At 35.3% G+C, this 25,683-nt stretch overlaps 3 protein-coding genes across 6 annotated transcripts; all 3 read right to left on the bottom strand.

Annotated features, from left to right (window-relative positions):
- Nucleotides 1-2,018: 2,018 nt before the first annotated feature.
- LOC110769721 (uncharacterized) lies at nucleotides 2,019-4,821 on the bottom strand. The gene is made up of 2 exons (XM_021973752.2): nucleotides 4,049-4,821; nucleotides 2,019-2,496 (listed from the first exon to the last, which is right to left on the bottom strand). Exons 1-2 carry the CDS (start codon nucleotides 4,443-4,445, stop codon nucleotides 2,480-2,482), a joined length of 414 nt encoding a protein of 137 aa, XP_021829444.1. The 5' UTR covers nucleotides 4,446-4,821; the 3' UTR covers nucleotides 2,019-2,479.
- A 5,130-nt stretch (nucleotides 4,822-9,951) lies between these two features.
- On the bottom strand, nucleotides 9,952-14,579 carry LOC110769593 (agamous-like MADS-box protein MADS4). Of its 2 annotated transcripts, XM_021973608.2 has the most exons (8): nucleotides 13,921-14,570; nucleotides 11,921-11,999; nucleotides 11,533-11,600; nucleotides 11,340-11,439; nucleotides 11,052-11,093; nucleotides 10,884-10,925; nucleotides 10,559-10,689; nucleotides 9,952-10,306 (listed from the first exon to the last, which is right to left on the bottom strand). In XM_021973608.2, exons 1-8 carry the CDS (start codon nucleotides 14,103-14,105, stop codon nucleotides 10,231-10,233), a joined length of 723 nt encoding a protein of 240 aa, XP_021829300.2. In that variant the 5' UTR covers nucleotides 14,106-14,570; the 3' UTR covers nucleotides 9,952-10,230. The 2 variants fall into 2 exon arrangements, with proteins under 2 accessions (XP_021829300.2, XP_021829306.2); XM_021973614.2 differs by lacking the exon at nucleotides 10,884-10,925 and having other exon boundaries at nucleotides 13,921-14,579.
- A 7,728-nt stretch (nucleotides 14,580-22,307) lies between these two features.
- LOC110769291 (squamosa promoter-binding-like protein 16) lies at nucleotides 22,308-25,483 on the bottom strand. Of its 3 annotated transcripts, none has more exons than XM_021973247.2 (5): nucleotides 25,335-25,483; nucleotides 25,036-25,127; nucleotides 23,789-24,347; nucleotides 23,163-23,299; nucleotides 22,308-23,037 (listed from the first exon to the last, which is right to left on the bottom strand). In XM_021973247.2, the coding sequence occupies exons 3-5, from the start codon at nucleotides 24,046-24,048 to the stop codon at nucleotides 22,484-22,486; spliced, it is 951 nt and encodes a 316-aa protein (XP_021828939.1). In that variant the 5' UTR covers nucleotides 24,049-24,347; nucleotides 25,036-25,127; nucleotides 25,335-25,483; the 3' UTR covers nucleotides 22,308-22,483. The 3 variants fall into 3 exon arrangements, with proteins under 3 accessions (XP_021828939.1, XP_021828931.1, XP_021828946.1); XM_021973239.2 differs by having other exon boundaries at nucleotides 23,789-24,112; XM_021973254.2 differs by having other exon boundaries at nucleotides 23,789-24,038.
- Between the last annotated feature and the right edge of the window lie 200 nt (nucleotides 25,484-25,683).

Below are 25,683 nucleotides of genomic sequence, written 5' to 3'. Positions count from 1 at the left end.
TATTGTTTATTACCTTAATGCTCTGCCAACATAAGTGCTTGGTATGATTTTATAAGTTAGCTACTTGTTCTAGCTTATCTAAGACCAAATTAGTATCTGCAAGCCTTTCTGAAGCTTTGCAGATAGTGCTGACAACCCTCATCAGACTCATTGTATTGTCTCAAATAGATTACAGTGGTGTCCAAGGAGTGTTGTTTATGTCCGATAAGGTTCCCTTAGGCTCTGTTAGACTACTTTTTGTGTTAATTAAGTGTATTTAGGTCCATACGGACTTGCGTTTACCTTCTTGTAACAATATTATGTCTTTCGGACACTTTTATCTATGAACTTGTATTGTACTTTCTGTTCGATATCAGTTTAAAGTTGTTATTTCTTCCGAGTTCTATTCCATAGCAAGTGAAATGTTGAAGTCCTCTTAATCGAGGCATAGAAAAGAACCTATCCAAGCCAGATTCCCCATTTGGAGCACAATGGATTTGGTTAGAGGTTAAGATCAACGAGTGCAACACCATCTTCACATTACCTAATCATTCATCTTCTCTTTCTACTAGAAGAGTAAAACACTAGTAGCGGCACGCCTAACGCATATAGAGAAAACGTCAGCATTGAGCCCAACCTAAGGGCCCAACCTAGCCTGTCTTAACCAACAAGCAACACATCGCAGCTAAAAATACAGCCTGCAAAAAACCTGGAGCAACGCAATGTTCTCCAAAAGCCCACAAAAACTTTTGTCACATACAACACTATTTGCCTCTTTCCCTCGAACATAAGCTCAATTGACCCAATGGCCAATGAGATGTTCCAACTATTGTAATGTAAAGAAGCCAAATCAAATATAATTCAGTCAGACATGCTTGATATATGTAGACAGAGACCGCTCCGAATATCGTTAAAACACCTAGCATGGTTTGATCTCATCTAATTATTTTTTGACAATTTCCTACGCAAGTTTATCCTCCATTTGGTACTCCACTCCACTGACTTTTTCATATAGTTGACCATCGCTGCACGCTTTTGCTTTCAACTTGCCAAACAATCAATTTTTCTTAAGTTACATCATCATCTTGAATTATTTAGGATGGTATGCAAAGTGTTCACGCTGGTGATTTACCTCTCATTCTAATGCCCCCTCCCCTAAAACGACATGACTTGTTTAGGGTTGTACTATTGCCTCTCTCTCTCTCTCTCCCTCGCCTTCATAAAAAAACGACATCTGACCAAAATAATTGGTTATGGGGACGACGATTTCTAGAGAATCAATCCCATGCCTCTTCATCCCCACCTGAATGGGTTGCTTTGCTGGCCCTGAAAGTGAAGCCATATCCATATCCATTCGTTTGAAATTAGAAAAAAAAAGAGGAAGAGCACGATGAGATCAGGACACTCAACAATTCCCATCCCTACCCCAAAAGTCACTTACCAACCTATTCGTTCAAAAACCTAAAAACAAAACCTGTCCCACAGTGTTTCTTTCGTTAGGGGAAAGGAAATGAACAATAACTGGGACATTCAGAAAGATGATTAAGAGCATTTACAATGAACTCCATAAATCACCTTTTTTGATAAAATTTAGGGAAGAAGTGAGAAAACCCACCTCTAACCATGCTCTCTATCCAACTCCTAAAATAGAAAGATCTCTAGAAACTCCTAAATATAAGGAGAGAAAAAGGACTCTGAATGTCTCCCTATAATTAAATATTGCTTTACTTTAATGCTATTTTAAATATTTATTGAATGCTAAATATTTTTCATTATTATTTCATATGAAGAGGGAGCATTTATACCAAACTTAAAAAATAAATAAATAATTTATAATTCCCTAAACTAGGGAGTATGGTTGGAGTTGAAATTTTATAAGGAGCATATAAAATAGCTTTCTAATGTTTTTAGATAAATTTTAACAAGAAAATAAAGAGCATGATTGTGAATGCCCTAAGAAAAAGCACGACATAAAAAATTGTGCTTTCTCATTGATCACTTTTTTCTATCTCGTCATAAAAATTAGCCCCAACGAAAGATAAAATAACAGTGTGACATAGATCTTACTCCATTTCTTATTTTGCTTAAGAAAAGCACAAATGAATAACGTAACCAGCTGAGCTATATAACTTTTACAAATTTGAGGACAAGAGATATGATATGTACGGAACAACGGCAGAATAGAATTAAACGAGGCTTAGCAAGCAACATCTCCTCCATCTCCTCAATAGTAGGAATTCATTGGATGGAAGTACTTTAACATCATCCTTCAACAATTCACTATTAGAAGCCACTTCCACATATTCAGTAGAACATTAATAAACATTTTATCTACTGTTCATGCATCAATACTTCAAGAAGTCCTCTCGACTAATTTCGGCTAATTTCGGCCTTGCCCTATACATCGTGCTATATGCAGCACACCACTCACCAGGACATTTGTGCTGCTCCATCCTCCTTCAATGAACATCTCCACCCTCTTGAACCACCCTCCTCTTCTTCACAATAATTTCCATGCTGCAGCAATAGAAAATTTATACAGATGGTTATTAAACAATCTTCCCAGCATGATTACTTTACATTTTAAATGAAATTTCCAACTAGAAGTACCAACCAAGACAGCAAACAATACTTCCAGTGAATAAGGAACGGAAGGACAGATACCCCAAGTACACTATTAACCTTGTGGCAGGGGAAAATGCATCTGATTGACTAAGAGAAAGATCAGGGATGATGGCCCAGAAAACAAATATATGTCAAATATATGTCAAACATGTGACTATAGGCCTTACCTTCCAAGCATCTTTCCTGGATTGACTTGATCAAAGAATATATCCCCAACTAATTATCCGCCATATATCACTTTCAATACCTAAGCATCGCATCAACAAGCCAGAACTCTTAATGCTCAGCTAATTGGGGCTACTTTCGATCCAAGCAGAGTTCTAACTTAATCTAATCTAAGAATTTGTTCTCTCAATCCACTCAAATGTCAAACCAGCTCTTTTGGCATATATCCTAGTAGCATATTGAACAGAAAAAGTGTTTATCTTCCTAAGCAGCCTCACACAGTAAAACAAAACCTTCCACTTTGTTTCTGTTCTAGGAACTTCAAGATTGTAGGACCACCCAAATTAACAGATCAGAAATATAAACGAAAAACTATTCCTAGTTACACACAACGGACAAGGAACCCCACATCATGATATATAAGAAATTTGACAAATATTCAATCAAACATAAAACAAACATGCCCAACTCATTTTTCTTCACTTTCAAGAGGAAAAACAAAATTTTGAAGTTGTTCGACAATGAGATTTTGCATATAAGATAACATAATATGTGGAGGCAATCAAAGGCTGGAAACTTGACGCAATTGTGGAGGCAATCAAAGTGGAAATAAGGAAGAATAAAGAGGTGGCAAATTAAATATGTGCAAATCATGGTACTTTGGCCAAGCATGATAATGATTGAATTTAGGGAAAGAAACAATTATAGAAAGTAATTGCAATTTCAAAATTCATTACATTGCAATTGCTTTATTTCTAATTTTGAGTCTGCTTCATGGCTACAACCATACACAGATGAGAACTCCAAAGAGTTTTATTTGGTGAGTCATATGCAACACATGGATCTGTGCTCTCAAAAATGAAAGGCTAAAGTTCTAGTTGGTGTTACTTCCCTCTCAGATACAAGATGGCAAATATATTTGTTTAGTTCTTCTCAATCACGAGCTATTCTAATTCTGTCAAATTTAGTTGTTCGATACCAAATAAATGTTAACTAACTGATTTGATTATAATTCCAAACATTACCACTTTCTGTTCTGACTAAAAAATTTAATCTTAAATACATGTTTTCCTGGTTCTTTTCAAGAAGCAAATGGAAACAAATGATATAATAAATAAGAAAAACAGACAAACCATTTAATACCAAGATTCCAGACAGCAAAGAAAATCCATAAACCATGGAACCAGACACAGATTACTCCAGGTCCAGGGAAAGGACAAAACAAACATTAATTACTATCAATAAACAGATAATTAAAAGCAAAAGCTATAATCTTTACCAGGAATCTCCTTTCGCGGTGATGACGGAGCCGACGCGTAACAAAGAATCGACTTTCCAAAAACAGAGAGGCTGGAGACGATGCCAGCCACGTAGAAGACCATAACCAATCCGAGAACCCAAGGCATCAATATGAAACCAATAAAGAAAGTCACCGATCCACAGAGCATCAGAGCCATCGAAATCCCCAGCATAAGCGAGGCGAACCCCGCCGGCGAAATCTGCGTCGCGGCGGGCGGCGGCCGCCTAGACGAAGACGGCGACGAGGAGGGCACCACCGGTGAGTGATCGGAGAACTGAATCGGCGTGGGAGGAGATCGGAGGAGGTTGAGAACCAGCGCCGATAGCTCGTAGAAAACCCTCGATTGCTGGTCTTGCTGGTCTTGCCTTCGCATCATCTTTTTTTTCCCGAGAAAATTAGGGTATTGAGGTCAACAATGTTTAAAACCTACAATTCTTTGAAAGAAGATCGAAATTCCAGAATTTTGCTAGAAACGAGGCAAATGGATAAAAGAAATCGGAGAAGTCTATCTACAACAGCGTTGGTATAATTGGATTGGGCTCTTTTCTTCTTGACCTTCGTAATAATTAAAATACAAGTGGTGAGTTTTGAGAGGCAGAGGTTTGTTTGTTTATCAAGATCTCTGAGAGCCGATTTTCTTTTCTTTTCTCTTCTCTCTCTCAAAAATCTTCTGTTTGGTTCGTAGGAAAATAAAAACAAACAACGGGAAAAAGAAAAGTCGGCTATAAATGGAAGCTCTTTGCGCGGTTTATCCGGAAATAAAATATACATACACAAAAAAACGAGATCAAAAGGAAGTTTGGATAGGAAGACACGTAAGCTGTGCGCATGTGGCACACGCGATGTGGATTGGAGTGGAAGTGCAGTCAGTGATGAGTGGGCGGGACGCAGATGACGTGGGACCTTATCTTCTCCCACAAACAACCGCCTCCAAATATTATTAATATTCTTTTTTGGAAAAAAGAAAAAAAGGATTTTTTATCACAAATAGTTCCTAAGGTTTGCCAAATTATCACATTTAGTCATTTATGTTTTTTTATATATAAATATTATTGGTCATTTATATTACACCTCATACATCAATTTGGTCCCGCCGTCAAGTTCCATCAAAATTTTCCATTAGATTGTTGACGTGGAGATTAAACAATGTTTTAAATATTTTGGGTTTTATCACAAATGGTCCCTGAGGTTTGCGAAATTATCACATTTGGTCCTTTATTTTTTGTTTTGACATTATTGGTCCTTATGTTACACTTCACAAATCAATTTGATCCCACCGTGAGATTTCGTTAAATTTTTTTATTAAATTGCTAACATGACACATATGTGGTGCACACATAGCCAATGAGAAAATGTCAAGTGGATCTAAATGAAGAACTGTTTCTTTTTTAAATAGTTTAACATTTAAAATCTTCTTTAAATTTTTTTTTAAAAAGAGCGAAAATTTTCAAAACAAATTTTTTTATATTCAAATCTACTTGGCATATTATTAATGGACATGTATGTACATGTATGCTCCACATACATGTCGCGTCAAATTAGTTAGGTTTTGTTGAAAAATCCTAAACCCTTTAAAAAATAGTTTAACATTTAAAATATATATTTTTAATTTAAAAAAGAGAGAAAATTTTCAAAACATAATATTTTTTTTTAATTCAAATCCACTTGGCATGTTATTATTGGACATGTAGGCTCCACGTACATGTCACATCAAATTTATTAGGTTCTGTTGAAATTTTCATCAATTTAATAGAAATTTCAATAAAACCTAACGGATTTGACGTGACATGCATATGGAGCCTACATGTCCAATAATAACATGCCAAGTGGATTTGAATAAAAAACAAATTATGTTTTGAAATTTTTTCTAAAAGATTTTAAATGTTGAACTATTTTAAAAATATATAAAGGACTAATAATGTTTTAAAAAAAACATAAAGGACCAAAGGTGATAATTTTGCCAACCTCAAGGACCATTTGTGATAAAACCCAAAATATTTAAAACATTGTTTAATCCATGTTAGCAATCTAACGGAAAATTTTGACGGAACGTGACTGCGGAATCAAATTGATGTGTGAGGTGTAACATAAGGGACCAAAAATGTCAAAAAAAACATAAAGGACCATAGGTGATAATTTGGCAAATCTCAGGGATCATTTGTGATAAAAAGTCACAAAAAAAAAATATTATTCTTTACTTCTTCCATTTAAAAAAAAGAAAATTTATATTCGGAAAAAAAGTAAACTACTTTTTATAATTAATTTACAGGAAAAACCCTAAAAATTGATACAATTTGTGAAAATGCGTAAGGTCAAATTGTTTTTAGCTGGATGATGATTAATTAGGAGACAGTTATAATTATATACTAATTAATATATAAATAGTCTTGTAAAATTGTGACGAACAAATAATCTGTTTTTATGAGGTGTGAGTTTGCTGAAATTATCGAGAAATTAATTGTTTTACTCATTATTAGGCAAGCTAATGAAATTAGGATTATGACCATTCACCAATAGTTTGAGAAATCTTTTAATCAAATCGTGTTAGATTTGGTTGAATGCAAGGTGGTTGGAGACAAATATAATTGAGTTGATCCAGATACGTGGCATTTGCAGGGCCTGGAAATATTGAATATTTAACAGCTGGTGGTCGCCGACGGTGCCTTGTCGTGATTCATTATTTTAGCTTATCCCAAGAGAAGGTAGCATAGTGGAAGAATCAAACAAATAATTAGACTTGTCATGTTTGAATAGGTTAAAAAATAAAACACATGTTCTTGAAAATCTTCTGATGGGAAGATTGTTTCATTTATTATTCATTTCGATCATGTCTAGAATGAAGGCGATCGCAATTTAATAGTTTTTATGAGCCCAGAAGGACTCTTTTTCAGTCCAAGAAACTTTACCTTGGACTAATTACGTTCTACATCAATTCTGAGTTGATAAACACGTGATCAACTACTTTTAGATTTCTTGGAAAAACATTCATATCACTAGCTTTCCTTTTCTTCATACCATAGCTAAAAGAATTACTTCCATTACATTTTGTCATGGAGTTCCTATGAGAAAATCAGTCAAAGGCTTTTATTGTCATGAAATAGAGAAAACTATTATAATAATTTTACTTGTATGAATAATGAATTATCAATAAGTGAGATTTAATGAATTAATTAATTGCTGACATGTTGTCTTGTATATATTATTTAATAGGTTATACTTTTATAATGTCGGGTCAACATAACAAACCTAAGAGATCAAATATTCTTTGGAAATCTTTTGTTATCAACGAAATTCACTCGTATCGTCAAGTTTTCTATCTTCTTAGTAAGTTTGTACATCAGATAAATTTAGCCCACCTCATTTTGAAATCCTGGATTCGTCCCTAGCAGAGGTAGACCTACAAAGGCACAAGAAGGTGCAACTGCATCTCCCCTTGTCGGAGTAGGAGTTGCAGGTGCAGGAATGTTCCCCCTTGGCTTAGGCGCAAGCTACCTGTTTCACAAAAGTCCTCTTTGAACCCTCATTTGCTATGCTGCTCTATGTTATTCGTTGTGCGCAACGCGAGCTTTTTTATTTTTTTTATTTATAATTTTTAAAAATCCCTCGCCAAAATGACGTCTAAGGAAAAATAATAATAATAATTAACCGTACTATAGACGGAAAAGGAATTCCTTTAGCAATAGGGACATTTTGCTTGTTTTTTGTTCAAATGAGGAGACTTTTTTTAAAAAATAAAATAAAATATTTAAAGAAAGAGTTCCTTACGTCACAACCACCAATTCCTGATAAAAGATCAGAAAATTCATAACTTGTTTTACATCCTCATCACCATGTCTGTGTTTTTCCTTGTTTTTATAAAGCTTTTAGTCTTTCGAAATTGCACTTCCGCTAAAAAATTCACGGGTCCACAAATGTTCCTACCACGATACCACCTACCTACCAACTACCACCAACTACTTAATTTATTAATCTCTAATTCAACAATTCATTAAAACTAATTGACTAATTAAACTCTAAAACCTAGCTAGGAAGAATTAATGTCATCGTTGGTGTCGTCGTTGCTAGTCGCCGTTGATGCGAATGATCGTCTGAGATTTTGGGGAATAGTGTGGAACTGTTGAAGCGGTTTCTGTAGTTGAAGATGAAACGTCGCGCGAAAGGGTTATAGATTCAATTTCAGTATATGTTGTTTTTGGTTCTGTTTTGGATCTTCTGATGTCGTTTTGACAGCTGTTGGTTTTGGGTGAAAACTAAATATTGAAATTTGACAATAAAGGCATAATGGCATATGTTGTAATTTTGATATTTTTTAATGATATTTTTGTAAAATTAGGTACTACATTTTGGCCTTTGGCCTTATGCTAATTAGATGAAATTGTATTCCTATCTTCCAAATTAGTAAACTATATTGTGTTTTAAAACTAAAGCTCCCTTTTAGTTATATGCCCATTCTTAACACTGGTGATATAGATAAACCATACACCATTTAATTTCTATAAACAAACCCAAAAAAAAAAACCCAAAAAATGATAGCTGGTCCATTTGAATTTAATTTTGATTATTAAATTATTTTGATGCACTATTGAGTGTTTTGGGTTTTTTTTTTAATGAGGTTTTGGGGTTAGGCTTGTTTTAAGAAAAACAGTTTTGTAATTTATAAAGTTCGAAGCCTTTTTGTTATGTTGAGTTTTGGGTGTGTTTCTAAAATCCATTTTATGTATAGTTTTTTATTTATTTATAATTTAGGCCCCTATATTGGATATAATAGTGAATATCCCTTAATATAATCCCTATAAAGTTTTAACTTGAATGATGAATAATTAATTTGTAATTTCAAATGAGAAGTTTGGTTATATTCCCGACATGATCCCCCTACAACGATTTTAGTTTGAAAAACTTTTTCTTGTTTAGAAGAAGATATTAATTATAATTAAACATTGATGATTAATTAAGATGATTTCACGCTCAGGTTGGGCCCGCATAGATTGTAGATTGACAAGTTTGTTCCCTTGTCTTCTTCAAGGCACTGAAAAATTATAGCTTTGATGTGAAACGTTTTTGTTGTGTCTCACGTGCTAATATTTAAACAATAATGGATTTTCATGCATCTTCTTCCAAGTGTTTTATATTTGCCTGCATTTTCTTTGGATATGAATATATGCCACCTGTAAATGTATGCAATATTATGACATTGCAAGCATTGATATTATAACTCGTGTGGCTACAAGCTCGTCGTCTTGTAGCGGAGCTAGAATCCATGACATGAGACTATTTAGAGTTTTGAAGATTGAAGCAAAACCCAAACCACATTCTTGACTCACATATATTCCTTTCCTTGTTGTCTATATACATAGAGAGAGAGAGAGAGAGAGAGAGAGACAATCCCTCTACACCTAATACATCACCATGTTTTTCCTGTAAGTCCAAGGAAATAAATATCAATTGGTGGTTCAAAGTCTTGTTTCTTTATTTAAATCTCACAAGCAACAAATGCAACCAACTGTCCCTTTCTCTTTTGCTTTCGAAATTAGACAACCCTCATGATCTTCAAGATTGAGGGAATGGGCCTCATGGGCCTCCACAACTAGAATTATTGAGCTTCTTGGGCCGTTGGCCCGTGTTGTTTATAGCATAACTAATCTTGTTTAGCAAAATTCAGGGAGGCTAGAATGAGGGATTATAATGAGGGGGTTCTTAATAGCTATCAAATCTAATGTAGAGTTATTGTTGAATTGTTGGGTTGAACCCGTCAACATAACCCCTCATTATAGAAGCTGGTTATTTGGCCATGCACAGGGCAACTTACTAAAATGCCTACCTTACAATATTGTAGATAAGATGGCCAAAGGGCCGCAAGGCATATATTACACACACCAAAATCATACGCAGTCTAATCTTGGAAAGATATTATTAATTCCAAAGCAAAGCTTGCGAAGCTAAAAGAAAGAAAGCACAGTTGCTTGAAAGCATGCACCCACAACTCTTCAGGTCCAGAGTTATGGCATAAGTCCATACAATTACAATATGGTCCTTTTTTTGGTCAAATTAAAAAAAAGAAAAGAAAGAAGAAGAAACATAAAGGAACATACTGTATCTTCTTATCAAAAGAAAATATGCATCATCATTCATGGCTGGCTGCTCTCCATACACACTTTTTATTATCATGGCAACCATCCTGCCATGTAATTACTCACGCTTGGACCTGCTGTGACCACTGATATTGGATCGTTCTGGTATCTGCAAAATTATTAACAAATACATTCGATGAGAAAGATGACTCAATGAAAAGATTCATCCATGCGCTTTGAAATTTCAGGTCTTGTTTAACATCAAGAAACCTTCCTAATTCCCCCACCAATTCAACTGTCATTATTTTGAAAGTAGGTTTTCTCTAATCAGCAGGTTTTGGTTTCTATATCTACTAGGCCAGATGAATGGCTTCCTCATGTAATTTAGAGAGCTTATCAAAAATCCATAAGTGGTACATACCCAATCTGTAACGTCGGCTCGCAGTCTAAGGGATGGAAGAAGCCATCGCCGTGAGCTTGAGCTTGTTGCCGGCCGTACTCGTCAGCATTTGGATTCATTTGGAGTGAATTTACATGGTATCCCTCAAACAACTGCAAACCATAATAAAGTCACGTAGTCAACTATTTGAAATTTTTGCTATGCATATATATTCTAAAATATCTTAATTAATCAGCAAAAACAAGTATTATGAAATATAAAATCCAGTTACTGTGTGTTGCACTTGGGAATTATAGTTTTCTATTCATGATCATTTAAATCTAGAATGGCTGGAAACATTGCCTACCCTTTGTTTCAGGGTCTTATTTGCTTCATTTAGCATGTGCTCCTGTGCGCCAATAAAAACCATTGAATAAATATACCGGAAAAGTATACATTTTTCTTTTTTGGTTGAAATGGAAGCAGAATAAACTCAACACGAAATACATAAAGATAGATGTGTCCTCGTACGTACCTTTCGCTGAAGATCTGTGAGCTGATCCAGCATGCATTGGGTCTGTAAAGTAAGAATATACTAAGTTACAGATATATTGTTTTAAGTCATGCAGGTTTTACTTGGAGGAAATTTGGAAAATCAGATCAGTTTTTGATTCGCAGTCAGCTGAGAAGTATACTTGGAAAATCCAACCATGAGCATAAAATGCTAAAAATCCTTAAGCATGCAGTCAAGTATGCAGGGAATTGTTGAGAATTACACACTAGATGTACAGTATACAAATGGTAAGGTGGTCAGGTTGGGTACCCGTGTCGATCTGATCTGCTTCAGTGACATATCCAGCTGCCTTTCAAGTGATTCAAGCTCTTTGCTGCTTAAAGGGCCAAGATCTTCTCCAAGAAGATTCCTAAGGTAGTAACAAGAAATGTCATATTTGGTAAAACCTAATTTTTAGCCTTTCAAACAATTTTGTATAACTGCAGATAGGAAGGACAATAACCTTTGGTTTCGTTGTAGGGCTTCATAACGTGCCTTGAGCTTCAAATACTCCTGCTGGCTACTCAATTCCTACGATCAGAGAGCAGTGAGATAAGATGTATTCAGCTCAAAGATAAATTGGGTGAAAGATTCGAATTCAAAATATTTCCCCATGAGACACAATAATATAAGATTTCTTGGTTGGATTAAGATTAAGAATTGTTTGACATTTGAAGGAATAAAACTGAGAGGGAGTCATACCTTCAACAAATTCTCTCCATAAGTTTAATTAAAACCCATTGTCATAATATTTTTCAGTTGTTTATTTTTGTTTCCCATCAATATTCTTTATTATGTACAGTACTAAGCATAATTCCATCGCGACTAATTAAATAATAACAATGTGTTACCAAGGCCTCCCTTGCAGATACATTTGTCTCTGGTGCTCCATAGTTGCACTTCTGGTACCTCTCAAGAGTTTTGAGCATGCTGTATAACACAAAGAAACATGTAAAATCTTCCTTTGAAACTTAATTAATTACAAGGGCATACAAAATACCAAGTGTGAATGATGGATTAGGGAATAAACTATAGAGATATCACAAGCCTGGGAGAGTGAGATATGCATTAAACAAAACATATATAAAAGCAAACAAGTACGAAATACCTTATCATTTTTATTTATTGTTAGCTGAATGAGATGAATATTTATGAGAGCCTATATCTTCATTATAAAACCTTTAAACCTTATATAATAAATAAAATATATAAAAAAACTCTCAGCTTAATTTTCATTTAATTTCATATCTCATTACTTTAAACATAAATCTATAAATAAATTTGAACAAATATTATAATTCAGCTGGTACGTACAGGATCTAAGATGAATTTACTTCACCATTATCTTAGATACAGTTGTGAAACCAAAAAACAAAACAAAAGCCTGTTAGCTTTTGCAATTTATATGAGAAACAGAATACAACAAAAGCAAAGATATATAATTTGGTAAATAGAGATAGATTTTACTGAGATTAGATAGATCACGGGCAAAAAGCTCTTAAATTAAAAGTACTATATACTTGAAAGCAAGTCATTCTTGACAAGAAGTCAGATCACAAAGAGTGAACAAGAAAACCCTAAAGCCATCTGAAGCAGATAGTACTAAATGTGATTGATAAACATCTGCGTCTGTCTTTCAGAGAGAGAGGGAGGGATTTAATCCAATGGAAAATGAAGGAAAACTTGTATATTTAAAGGACCAAAATGAGGAACTGAAGAAACCGGGTAATTTAATCATTTGCTTTTTTGGCAAATTTAAAAATTGCTCGCCTCAAATATCGAGTCGAACAACAAAAGATTTGCAGGAGCAGAAGAGAATAAGAAGGAGAATAATCATGGTAAATTTTTGTAACAAAAAAAAAGAAGAGAGAAAATAGGGTAAAACAAAACCCTAGCTAATCAATTGAGCTAGGCTTTTAGAGAGAGAGAGAGAGAGAGAGAAGGAGCGATCCTGTGAATCGCAGAGTTGTTGGATCAAATTGCAGGTTAGTTCATCTGAAAGTACGAGCTTTGACTCCTCCGGGAAGAAAGTGAAGTGAGAGCTGAAAATCGAAAAAGAGCTTAAAAAGAAACAAAATTCCACCATGATGAAGAAGAAAAGGAAACCGAAAACCTGAGTATAATTAAGCTTGAAATGCTTTGGATCGATCAGATCGCTTTCATGATGGCAAAAATTGAGAGTAATTGAATGAAAGGAAGGGAGAGCAAATTAAGAGAGAAAAAGGCTTTGAGAAAACCAAAACGCACTTTCACAGAGAGAGAGAGAGAGAGAGAGAGAGAGAAGCTAGCAATTAAGTGTGTTAAGAAATGAAACAGTAGATGAGAGAGAGATCTATCTCTCTATATCTATGTATCTTATTTTGATGGCGTTTTCATTTTTTCCAGTTGCAGATCTAACAGCAATGCCAACGCAGAAACACTCAACCTGCTAAAAACACCGAGACATTCACCAAAACGGCAATACAAATTAAAAAAGAAAAAAAACACCACGAAAATTCAACAAAGCAAAACACAAAAAAATCTTCACGAGCGAGCTTTGGCCAAAACGCTAGCTAGCAGATGACCACGACGAGAACTGAAAACAGCAAAAAAGGGCCACGCAAGGCAACGCGTTGGAGATCTAAAAGAGCAGACAGCTAAACAGAAACAGATGATATATAGAAGAAAGAAACGAATTGATTAATTAATGAATTAATGAATTTATCAATTCGTTTTATAAGAGAAGCAAAGAGAGAAACAAAAGTGCGGGTGAAGAGATAGATTGCCTGATTTGTATAAAATTGGAGCGTGGAAAAAAGCGGGTTTAGTTGTTTTGGTGAAAACAAAATAAATTTATAAAAAATAAAAATACCTTGAGCTACTGCAAAACTCGTACAGCTTTCCTCTATTGGAGAAGATGATGAGAGCAACCTCAGCCTCGCAAAGAACGGAAAGCTCGTAGGCTTTCTTCAAAAGCCCGTTCCTTCTCTTCGCAAAGGTCACCTGCCTGTTGATCTTGTTCTCAATCCTTTTCAGCTCCACTCTCCCCCTCCCCATCTCTCTCTCCCCAAAACTATTTATTTTTCTTCTTATTATTTATTTCCCTCCCTCACTACACCACAGCAAACAAGAACAAGAACAATAGAGGAAACAAAGCTAAGCTGCCTGCCTCTTTTATATATATATATATATATATATATATTTAATTTTTTTCTATTTTTCTATTTTTCTGTTTCTATTGCCTCAAGCCCTCTCTGATATTATTATTTCCAGGTCCTTAAAACCATTACCAGGTTCTCTGGTTTTGCTTAGGGTTAAGAGAGTGGCTAATTAAGCTAACAATGATAAAGACGGTCTAAGCAGAAGGAATCAAATTAAATAATAAATAGTACCAAGTGACAGGGAAAGATCTGGTGTGTGGATCCGACGGTGCAGTTGGGCACGTGAGGCGCAGGTGACTTAGACCAATAGGGGAAAAGCGAGCGAAATGGGAGAAAACCTTAAAATGGGAGGAGGAGGAGGAGGAGGAGGAGTTGATGATGGCTTTGGCTTGGCTGGCAACTGGCAATCAATGCAAAGGTCCCAAGGGATGCTACGTGTCGAAAGATGAACCCAACAACGTCTGATATCCACCTGACCATTTTCGGCCTCGGGCAATCATGTGACCTAACCTTAAGAAGGTGAGCCTCGTATGTCCCCTCCTTTTACCTAAATACCCCTCCCTTTTGTCTCTGCCCCCATTGGCTCATTCACTTTATTTGCCATTTTAATTATTTAATTAATAATAATAATAATTAAGTTGTGCCAACTTGAATCTAGCCGAGTGAAAAAAGGCATTAACTTGATCTTTTGTACTAAAAGTAAACGACCGCGGTAGTCTAGTGTGTGTATTGACATGATTAAAAACGGTTCGAATAATATAAAGTTCCTTTTTATTTATATATAAAGAGGTAAACCCTAAGTAAAGTGTATGTACTTAATAATGTTATGTAGCTTATATGATTTTGGTATGTACTTGTCTAAATTTTTCAGTTGCTAAAATTACTCCATTAATTTTATACATTTCCTTTAAGGCTGCTGGTTTTTACTGGATTAATATTTCTAACCTCAGGTTGAACATGTTTTGATATGCTATAGTTTTTTTTGTTTGCCTGTGTGTTTATATAAGTTGAAACCAATTAGTTCAAATTTACATATGTTGTTTTCTTTTCAGCTTAGAAAGTGAAATTATTATTTTAAGAAATAAAACATGTTTACCCAAACTGCCTAGACATGAATAGAGTCGAAACATTGCTCCAAATAAAACGATGGTTCTACTTCGATTAGACCTTAATATCTGGGTTTTCGAGTGTGTTGCGTGCTAATTAAACATGGTTTAGTGATTTGAGGTTCGCCACTTACCAAATACAATCATGTCCTAAGTATATATAAAGACAAAGTAAACAACGAAACGTTTAATTATTAATTATGGGGTGGACAAATTAATCCCTGCAAGGACATTTCCATGTGAAAAATCTTGTACGATTTATAGAAACAGAAGTGAGAGGAAATTTTATACATAAAAGAAGGGATTTAAGGAGAGGACTTGTGGATCAAAGAAAGAAGGTGGCTCAAGCAAGGTTTTGCGTAAGGAGTGAGGCAAAGTACACAATCATTTACAAGTTAAAGCAAAACCAGATATTTAGTGTCTACCCATATTCAACCCAACCAACTTTTTTCCCCATTAGTTAGTTTTTGTTTTCTTTTCAGTTTTCACTCAATTATTAAATCGGCATCACGGGAATATACCAATTCATGTTTTATGACCTCAATGCATAAGTATTGTCACCAACTTAATCACCGTGTGAGCATTCAGTTGTTTGAGTTTTTGTTTATTTATTTATAAAGTGGTAGTTTAAGTTAATCTAGAAATTAAGTCTAAGAGAGCAAGTATATGTTGATAATGGAAAGTATATATCACTAGTAAAAAAAAGTGGCAACAATCACCATTATTTGGTGATATTTGTGGCCATGACAAAAGGTATTAGTCACCTTTTTTGACTTTTTTGGTGACTACAAAGACTTTTAGTCACCTTTTTGGCCTTTTTAGTGACTAAAGCCTTTAGTAACCCCACAACAGTCACCAAATGTCACCAAATAATGGTGATTGTTGCTACTTTTTTTTTTTTTTGCTAGTGTATTGGTAAGTTATTAGTGAAGAATTTGTTCAAAATAGGGAGGGAAGGCCAAACCAACCAATGTTGCATCATTCACATCCTTGTCCGGTGCCGAAAAATTGTTAGATTTAGGTTTTTTTTTTCTTCTTAATTAATTACAAGAATTTTGTACATTTTAGTTACCTTAGCACAAGCTATACAATATATCCATCACTGAAAAATATATAGAGATAAAGCATTAATTTAATTTTGCAATTCGTTAAAGAATAATTAAAAGGCAGTGAAACATTTTTAGAGTAATTACTTTCCTAGGCAAGGTCCTGGGTTCGAGTGCTAGCATTTGTGTTGTGTGTGTGAGTTTAGTATGATATCACCCATCTCAATAGAAAAGGTCCTCAAAAAACAAAAAAAAGGCAGTGAAACATTTTTGGATAAAGAAAAGTGCAAATTCACATGGCCCTAATTAATTAGTGGTCCATGGCATAAGTTTAAGTTGGTGTCCTACTAATTAATGGTGATCGACCCGACACAAATCCAACTTTTTATTTCTATCTTTTTCCAAAGCTCACAAAATAAAGAGTTTTATGATTTTGCAAAGCTATGGTGTTTTCATAATTATATTTGGTATTCTAATAGTCATCTCTTTTTGATAGTACTAAGAATTCGAGTCAGTCCACTATTTAATTTGGTGGCGGATTGCAAAGTAGGTTAGAATATGTATTGGTCCAGGTTTTCAGAAAAATTAAGTTTCAAAGAAATTCCCAATTGGTGGTTGAAAGTGCCACTCATAGAATTGACTAATAAGAATAAAGTTTTAACGTAAAACTCACGTAATTTTAACATTTTTATGTGTTAGTAAACACAGAAGAAGCTAACAATCAGAATAATTCAAATTCTCGTTTCAAATAACTAAACATGCCATAAATTTGAAACAAATTTCAAATTGGTTATTGAAAGTGTTACTGATAAAATTGAATAATAAGTTGATATGTCCTAATGACTCGAAATTATTGTATGAAACGAGTTGAGATGTGTAACCTATTGGGGGGCTAGGGTTTGAACCTTGTCTTGGCTAATTGAGTTGTGAATTTCTCCTATGAGAACAAACCAATATTAGAAACTAAGATTAAAAACCAAAAAGGAAAATTCGTGTTTGGTCAGACAGCAAAAAAGTAAAAAAAAAAAGAAAAAAAGAAGAAGTAAACAATATGAAACTAAGTTTGTTCTTATCTTACAAATTTTAAGGTTGGAGCACAAAGCGTCTTTGTGCTTCCACTTTTTTCAGGTCAAACTCCATTAGATAACTGTACCCTTTTCGTGAACATGGCCATCATGCATGAACTGAAAAAGTCGACTTGTAAATATGTGAAATTTAGTCTACTTTATATCTTTACATATATTTGCAATACACATCTACTCTAAAGTGAACTCCAAGAAGTCACATCAAACAAGCATATGATCAGGGGCGGAGCTAGAATTATAAGATTGGGAACCGAAATAGAAAACACAAATATATATTATTTTTAAAGGGGTCATTTATTTAAATTACAAGTTGTATATTAGTAAGTTGTATATATTACATTATATCACTACAAAAAACAAGTGGCAACAGTTACCAATAATGGTGACTGTTGCCACTTTTTTGTTTTTGTTTTTTTTGTTTTTTGTAGTGTATAATATAGGAGAGAGGTCAAAAAAATAGGGGGGCCCGGACCACTCTTAACCTAGGAGAGGCTCCGCCACCGCATGTGACATTTAAATTGATATATGTCTTAATCTAAAATAGATATCTTAATAATCTGAAATCTTACTTGAAATAAAAGAATATATACATCAAACCTGAAGTGGATGTGGAGTCGGCCAGTTCTATGATTAAACATATCTCAACTCAGGAATTTTTTGTTATTCTAGGTGATGAAATTGAGAAAGATTAATTAAACAAGGTAGCATTAATTGGACATATGCCTAGCATATGAGAACGAAAAATTATAGAATCATACTGGAGTATGGCCACGTAGTATAATTTGTACACTTGTTATAATATGAAGGTGGAGACAGGGGTGGTACAATGCATACAAAATCAATTTTTAGCTCATATTTGAGTTAGATTTTTAGCATGAACATTTCTTATGCTTCATATAAAACAGCTATGATGTGATTGAATTAGGGTTTAAATTTTGATGCATTTGAGGCAAAGATATAAAAGAAGATAAGTAGCTAGAATCCAACTCAGAAACATTGGTGTGGTGGGGGCCGATAATATATCAAGCAGTGAGTTGAGACAAAATGAAGACCAACTGAACTACCCCAAATTCTAAACGATTCGTTTTAAACACTGTGGAGTGGTCCAATGCTACAGGACTTGGAAGGTAGGGTAAAGTTTTGAATTTAGCCAATCAACCGGGTTTCTGGCTATCACCTATGTCCTCTATCTCCATACACCATGATGGAAAGTGTTAAAAAAAATCTAAGAATTCTACTCTTTTACAGCATATTTAAATTACCGTCTCCAGTTATAAAACATGGAAACGCAGCTGAGGATAAAAAATGGAACACAAAGTGACAGAGGCATTTAAATTGGATCACAACTATTTGATTGTGACCACCGACCACCACCACCACCATCGTGCCTTCATATTCACCTCTCCCATCATCAATCCTAGTGGACCACTAAAAACAGATGCCTACCGAGCTAGCTATAGCTTTTCTGTTTCTTTTCTTTTTCTTCGGCCCAAAAAAAAAAAAAAACGCAGATGGCTTTTGTCAACCTGTCAAACTTGTACGTGAGAAAAAGAAAACAGAAATCAAGATCTGTAGCTGCTAGCAGTTGTTCATCAGCAGCCCACGGGGGGCCTCTTTGTGTTGTCAATTTTGGAATAATTTCCATTTCATAACCCTCATTGGATAATTTTTTATATATAACCAAATTGGTTGCTCTCCAGTTTGTGATGCGGTACATTTGTAATGGGCTTGGTTTGATGAAATCATGAAAAAAGGGTTTTTAAGAATATGGTGATGGTCGAAAAGTATGCTTTCCGATGTTACTCCTCGTGTATGCTTTGCTTCTTTGGTGAAAATCATGAATTATACTCACAGTTTTGTGTTTTGCTTGCACTAGGGCTTTCAGGCTCATGCCTAATAATCTAAACACGTCGTTTCCAGCCTTAATTCGAACTGTTCAATTATAGTCGCAGAATACTTAACACTAACTCGTTTTATATTCTAATCGGCTTTAACACTATGCTCTTATCCACACTCTTGAAAATGAGGGAGCAAAGCACAGAAAAATTGTCAGATAAAGGAATTTGATGTCACAGCCAGCTTAGCTTGTATTGTATGTGTGTAAGATTGTAAATCTTGTCACTTTCAATTATAATTCACAATCTAGGGTTTTATGAAGCTCTGAATGCGGTGGAGGGTGGGGACCAGCAAGCACATTTGATAAAAAGGAGGAGGAGGAAATCCAATGGCCACGGTTGAACAGAGAGTGGGCCCTCACCTGTCAGATTTATTTCCATTTTAGGGCGAACACCATCAACGTCAACCAGAATGATACGTGGACCTCTTTCCCATTTGGGCACATGTCTTTAAGGAAGTCACGTCTCAAGTGGGTTCCTCTTCATTTTCAAAAACACTGATCCAGTTTCTATGCTGGCCCGTTTCTCTTTTACTCTCCTTTCAAAGACGTCACTATTCTTTTTTTTGTCTCTCAGTGCACCCATTAATAATTCAAAGTCTCTTTATCTTTGAGTCTTTCTTTGCTCTTGTGATCAACAAGCTTTGGTAAAAGCAACAAGGAAGAAATAAAGAACGAACTATATGCTTGGCTTTTGCATCTGTTTAAGAATTTTATCATATCATCACATCAAAAAGAAAAAGAAGAAAAATGAGCGTGTTAGAACCAGTCGCCCACTCATAAGTTGGTCAGAATTGACAAACTAATGTGCTCGACTAACTATAACATATGGCTGACTATAAAAATGAGCGTGTTAAATTTGGAGAATTTATTGGCAATCCAATATTCAAACTAAGCCTAACAAGACATTCCAATAACAATAACTTGTCTTGTGTGTGATTAGTCAAATCCATGTTAGGTAATTGGCTAAGGACACGAGCTATTGTACTCGAAGATGGGTTAATTAGGCATAATCATTTTCTTAATTAACCTAGTAGCTTGATCTTAAAAGGCATAACCATCTCAAAAACTACTCAATGTAGTGGAGACACTAACAACTTATAATGTATGCACATGGCTTGCAACCCTAATCTTATCTATAAAAAAAAAACACAACACAAAGATACATATATGAAACCCAAACTCTCACTTTTGCTTTGAGGCAACTCGTGTGTGATTAACCAATCTTGGAAAATTAGTGATTTTTCAACATCAAAAACCCTAATTTCCAAAAAGACTTTCCCTTTTTCCTCCACAAATTTGATGGTTCATAAGCAAGACAAAACTGTGGCTACTAGAGAAGGCAGCAAGACTAGCTAGTATCTATTTTAGAAGTGCATGCTGCCCAAACAAAGCTGTAAATTAACATATGAACTAACCTACTTATAATTATAAATCCAAAAAATAAACATCATGTTTGATCGTCTCATCATGATTCATGTGGTTGTTAATTTGGAGATTAATTTAGAACCACAATTAGGTTAATTTGATACCTCCATCATAATTATATTATAATAATTGTGAAGAAAGCAATGTTGTGTGTGGGGAGCATGTGCGGTAATGGGCCTCTGCAGAGGAGGGGCCATTGCAGTTTAGGGTTAACGAACTGGAGGTCTTCACTTATGATAAGGAAAGTAACTTAATTTGGTTTGCTTTTTGTCTACTTTAGGTCATCTTCAACCACTACAAATGGACAAAGCAGAGCAGTAAGCCAACAGCGACCCAAATATCCCCCCATTAAATTATGTCAATTATTTGGGAAAGCAAAACGTGTTATGTTCTTACACAGATAATCAAAATGCCCATTAGATAATCATTTCAATTTTAGTTTTTATTTTTTAGTTTTTAGTTTTTAATTTTTTGCGCTAGAGTATAGAGGAAAAATAGGGAGAATGGAAGTGAGAATGAGAATAGAGATGAGATTGAGAGGGAGGATGGGAGGGAGGAGTAACAAAAGTGAAACTAAAACTAAAAACTGAAATCTATTTGAAATTGTTTTCACTTTCAAGTTTTTACGTTTCACTTTTGTTTCTCCTCCCTCCCATCCTCCTCTCTCATCATCTCTCTCTCAATCTCATCCTCACTTTATTCTCACTCTCATTTTCCTCCATACTCTAGGCTCTAGCACAAAAAATTAAAAATAAAATTGAAATGGTTATCAAACGGCCCCAAAGGTTAAAACACACTTTTAAGAAATTTCTATTAGTTGGTTTAATTAAGTGCATTTTGTTTTCATAATTACTATCTAACTCTTAGTCTACTGGGACTTCCCTTTCCAAAGGTCCTAAGTTCGAACTCTCATTTCCATTAATTTTTTTTTTATTATAAAAAAATGGACTAAGAAAATGAAAACAAAGGAGAATATGAGGTTAATAAAATAGGTAGTTAACCCTCACAATAAATGTGAGGCTCAAACAGAGGAGAAGCTTCAGACCCAAAATGATAAAAAAAACAGAGGAGAAGGTAAGATTTCAAATTGGGCTGGAGTTTAGAATCAACTGGGCTAACTGAATAAACTTTGAAAAAGGAAACTTGGGCTCCACTAGAGGCTAGAGCCCCATGCAGGCCCTTCAACCACTGGGATCAAATATGAGGCATGTCCACACCAAAAAATAAAAAACTGAGAACTCAAAGCATGTTTAGGGTCATACCATGGTGAAGAAGTATGGTTGGCTTAAGATTAGTGGTCTCAAATTTGAAACCCCTAAGCACCAATGCGTGCAAGTAAATTCCTCTCTCCCTTCCAAACCTTGACCAAAAAAACCAATAAACAAATTTTTTGTTTTGCTTATTTAGTTTCACAAAACTCAAAGAAAATTGCATATGATGCTATTTGGTAAATCATTTCATGTATTGTGTTGAAATAGAAAAAGTCTCATCAGCTCAGACAAATATGATTCAGACTCTCAGAGTGAACTTATAAAATGGTTACATCGTGGAAATAGACAATACTTTTATATAGCAGCATGATTATTTCTCTCCAGGGGTACGAGAAAAATACAAACTAGAGACATTTTGATCTCTCTCAATTTTACATGGGCAGTCAAATGCTTAATCCCTAGATCTTTGCAGATTAAATTACCCCCACCAGCTGTATAGGGTTTCTAGTGAGGGGCACCAGCAGTTGAGCCATCAGATATAATCTGAAACATGCCCTGGAAATGCATATTATTGGCATTGCTGCTGCCATCAGCAACCGAATTGGAAATGGCAGCCTCGTCCACCATTCCCAAAACATTGTAGCGCAGTCTAGGGATCAGGGGCTGAGCTGGCCAGATTGAACTGGACTGCCCTGTGTGGCTCAAACCAATCTCCCCCCGGGATGCTGGTGTCGATGACAGAAGAGAGAGAGCACGATTGGATTCAACGTCGCGGTATAATCCTTTGGCGAACATCTTGTGGCTGTTGCCTGAATTTCCCAATGCAAAGTCGGTACCAACAAGTTGTTGGCAGGCAGAAGCTTGAGAGAGCATGGACTCAATGCTCTGTTGACACGCCAAAGATCCTGGAAATAAGTTTCTTCTCGTCTCACTTAACTGCGAGTGGCTATGAAGAAGCACATCATCATTCTCTGCTTTCATTGCCCCACCCCATGCAGAGTTCATTACAGCATTTGTTGGACACACTTGCGGACTACCAAATTGTAAGAATCTTGTGTCTGTATATGAACACATTGTACTTCAAGTTATGCTAATGAAAACAATTGTAGATATCTCATCACGACTATGGAAAATGTGAAAAATACTGTCCATGAACACAACCTCCCCAATTAAAAATCCAAACCTTGGTAACTGGAAAGGAATCTTCCCAAATTTGTGGACATGGGTTCTAATTGAGGCTTCCTTCGGCGTTTGTTGTGTCCAGCAAGACGTCTTCTGCAGCTTCTTTTTCCTTCATCAAACTCCTCCAATGAATGGAACCTTGGTAATGTGATGAAGAATGTCAATATATATACATATAAAGAAGGCAACCAGGATATGTGGAAAGAAGAGTCTTAATTAATCCACAAGTAAAACTTGCCATGTGGTAGCCATCGTTTTTCAATGACTGAGCATCATGCCTATACATAAAAACTAAGACATCAAATCGGGTTTTGAGGTCACCAATTCCATGTAAGACTAGTTTGTAACAGAATGCATGCTTGTAAGAGAATGTGTCCAACTCTCATATGCTAGTTCAAGATGCTCTATTTTTTGAATGCACGACAGTGGGATTATACATGGCACAAAACCAAAAAATACATTTTATTAGGCAGAGAAACTTATGAATATAAATAAGTTGAATTATACTTCTGGTCCTTTAGTTCTAATTTCAACAACTTGACCTTATAGCTTGCGCAAGTTTTCGTTGTGATCAGATATACATTTTCGTCACAGTAGTTAACATAAGATTATTTCTTCCCCCCTTACCTGCTGCATTGCTGGCAGAACCGCTGTTCCTGGCCCTTGATTGTAACTTTTGAGGTCTTTGAATGGAGCTCACATACTTTATGGCGTCGATGATAATCCCTGCATTCGCTAAGGTCTGAATTGCACCCATCAACCAAGCATGAAGCAATTTGGGCTCCATTATTGGTTCTTCGTGGTCTTTTCAAAGATGCAGCACTCGAAGATGACTTCATTATAGAGACCCCTGGATCCTTCAACTTGCCCTTTGATCCTTTCTCCATATTGCCCAAGTTCACAAGTTTCAAACTTTATCAAGAGATATCCTCTAATTTTATGTATGCAGTCCTAAGCCAGAAGAAGCATGAAATTGGAACAATCTTTAATATGCCTTCTCTCCAGGGCAACCAGTTTCCAAAATGTCATCAGTAATAGCAAAAAGAAAAAGACTCTTTGGAATGAACACTTTCTTTTCCCCTAAAATACATTTGTTCTTTTACGCATCACCAAAATCCGAAAGTACTGCTGCATAGAGCATTGGGTTCCCTGTCTTCCTTTGTTCAACATAAATTCTGCCTACCGACTGGGAAGAGAGAGAGAGAGAGAACTTTAAATGAGAAGTTGTTATCCACTTAATGGAAAATACTTCCCTCCTTACGTAAGTAGGAGCTCCTACATTCCTGCCAATAGCAATGTGACGTGTGCAAAATTTTTTCCTTTTGTGTTTTTGATGAATTATTTTTGCATATGTGTTAAACTGTGATTTGGAGTATCTCCTTACCGGTAAGAAGGCGAGTAGTATCCTTATTTAATTTTCATTTTCCCAACACTTTGAAATTTCCAATCGGATGAAAAATATTTCCTCCAAGTTACACATAATTTTGTAAGAAACTATCAGCCTGGAGATGCATTTTGAAAAACAACTTTTTTGCTTATTCAAAAGCTAATTATATAAGTGTCAGCATGCCACATGAGCTAGCTAGCACTATCATCTGGATCACAAACAGTCTTGAATCCTTTAATTATTTCTTCAAAAGTGTTCCTTAAAATTTTTCTTCCCTAAACTCTCTCTGGATCACCTTGAAGGCATTAAAAGCAAATCTAGTAGCTAGCCCACCAATATTGACTAATGAGAACCACATGTAGACTACAGTTTTTACTGTTTTAAACCATTTTTTGAAAGGAAATAATTTTTCAAGTACAATTCCCTAAAATCACAACAAGAACATGATGAGGAAAAGGAGAACAATAAAAGATAGAATGATGGGTACCTCAGCCTCTGAGGGATGCCCGGAAATCAGGCAAAAGTGAAGCACAAAACTTGTTTTAGTTTGATCCCCGCCGTCCAAATTATAGAGAAACCCTGAAAAGAGGAAGTAAAACAGGGAAAAAAACAACTGTAAGTGTATTTAAGCATGAAAACTGAAAAAATAAATCGATGTGGAAAAACTTGTGGACATTCTGCAAAAGGTAAACAAATAATAGGAAGCCTGGTTTGGAGTTTGAGGCATCAGTTGTCTGACAGAAAATTGGAGTAAAAGTTAATGAAAAGAGAGATGCCTACTAGTACCTAGCAAGCAGGACAGAGCAGGAAACAGAGAGAGGCAGCTTGTTGTATGGATAACTCCAGAGAGGAAAGAGAGAGAGTTATAAAGGGAAAGAAAGAGACCGGCAATAACTCGAAGGCTCATCTTTTGGTAAGTCTACCCATTACCATTTTAGGCTGCAGGTGCAGCCATTTTTTAACAAGGTTGACAATAAAATAAATAAACTGCACAAAGATTAATAAAGAGTGAAAACTTAAAAAAATAAATAAATGCAAAAAAACGTGTGGAAGGGAAAGGGACAGAGTGTAGTTGCTTTCAACTTTGCAAGTGAGAGAAAGTGAAGTACCAAAAGTGGAAAATAGTGGAAAGGTC

Source organism: Prunus avium, chromosome 1 (genome assembly GCF_965620075.1).
Source record: "Prunus avium chromosome 1, drPruAviu1.hap1.1, whole genome shotgun sequence".
Lineage (NCBI taxonomy): Eukaryota > Viridiplantae > Streptophyta > Magnoliopsida > Rosales > Rosaceae > Prunus > Prunus avium.
The sequence above is the reverse complement of the archived record's forward strand: the minus strand, read 5'-3'. Positions and strand labels throughout refer to the sequence as shown.

Coding starts and splice junctions, on each gene's coding strand:
- LOC110769721 (XM_021973752.2), bottom strand. CDS start 4,445: ATGATGCGAAGGCAAGACCAGCAAGACCAGCAATCGAGGGTTTTCTAC.
- LOC110769593 (XM_021973608.2), bottom strand. CDS start 14,105: ATGGGGAGGGGGAGAGTGGAGCTGAAAAGGATTGAGAACAAGATCAAC. Junction 11,601..11,920: donor TATCTGCAAGGGAGGCCTTG/GTAACACATTGT, acceptor CTCTGATCGTAG/GAATTGAGTAGCCAGCAGGA. Junction 10,690..10,883: donor ATAAGACCCTGAAACAAAGG/GTAGGCAATGTT, acceptor TATGGTTTGCAG/TTGTTTGAGGGATACCATGT.
- LOC110769291 (XM_021973247.2), bottom strand. CDS start 24,048: ATGGAGAAAGGATCAAAGGGCAAGTTGAAGGATCCAGGGGTCTCTATA. Junction 23,300..23,788: donor TTCTGCCAGCAATGCAGCAG/GTAAGGGGGGAA, acceptor CACATTACCAAG/GTTCCATTCATTGGAGGAGT. Junction 23,038..23,162: donor ATTCCTTTCCAGTTACCAAG/GTTTGGATTTTT, acceptor GTTCATATACAG/ACACAAGATTCTTACAATTT.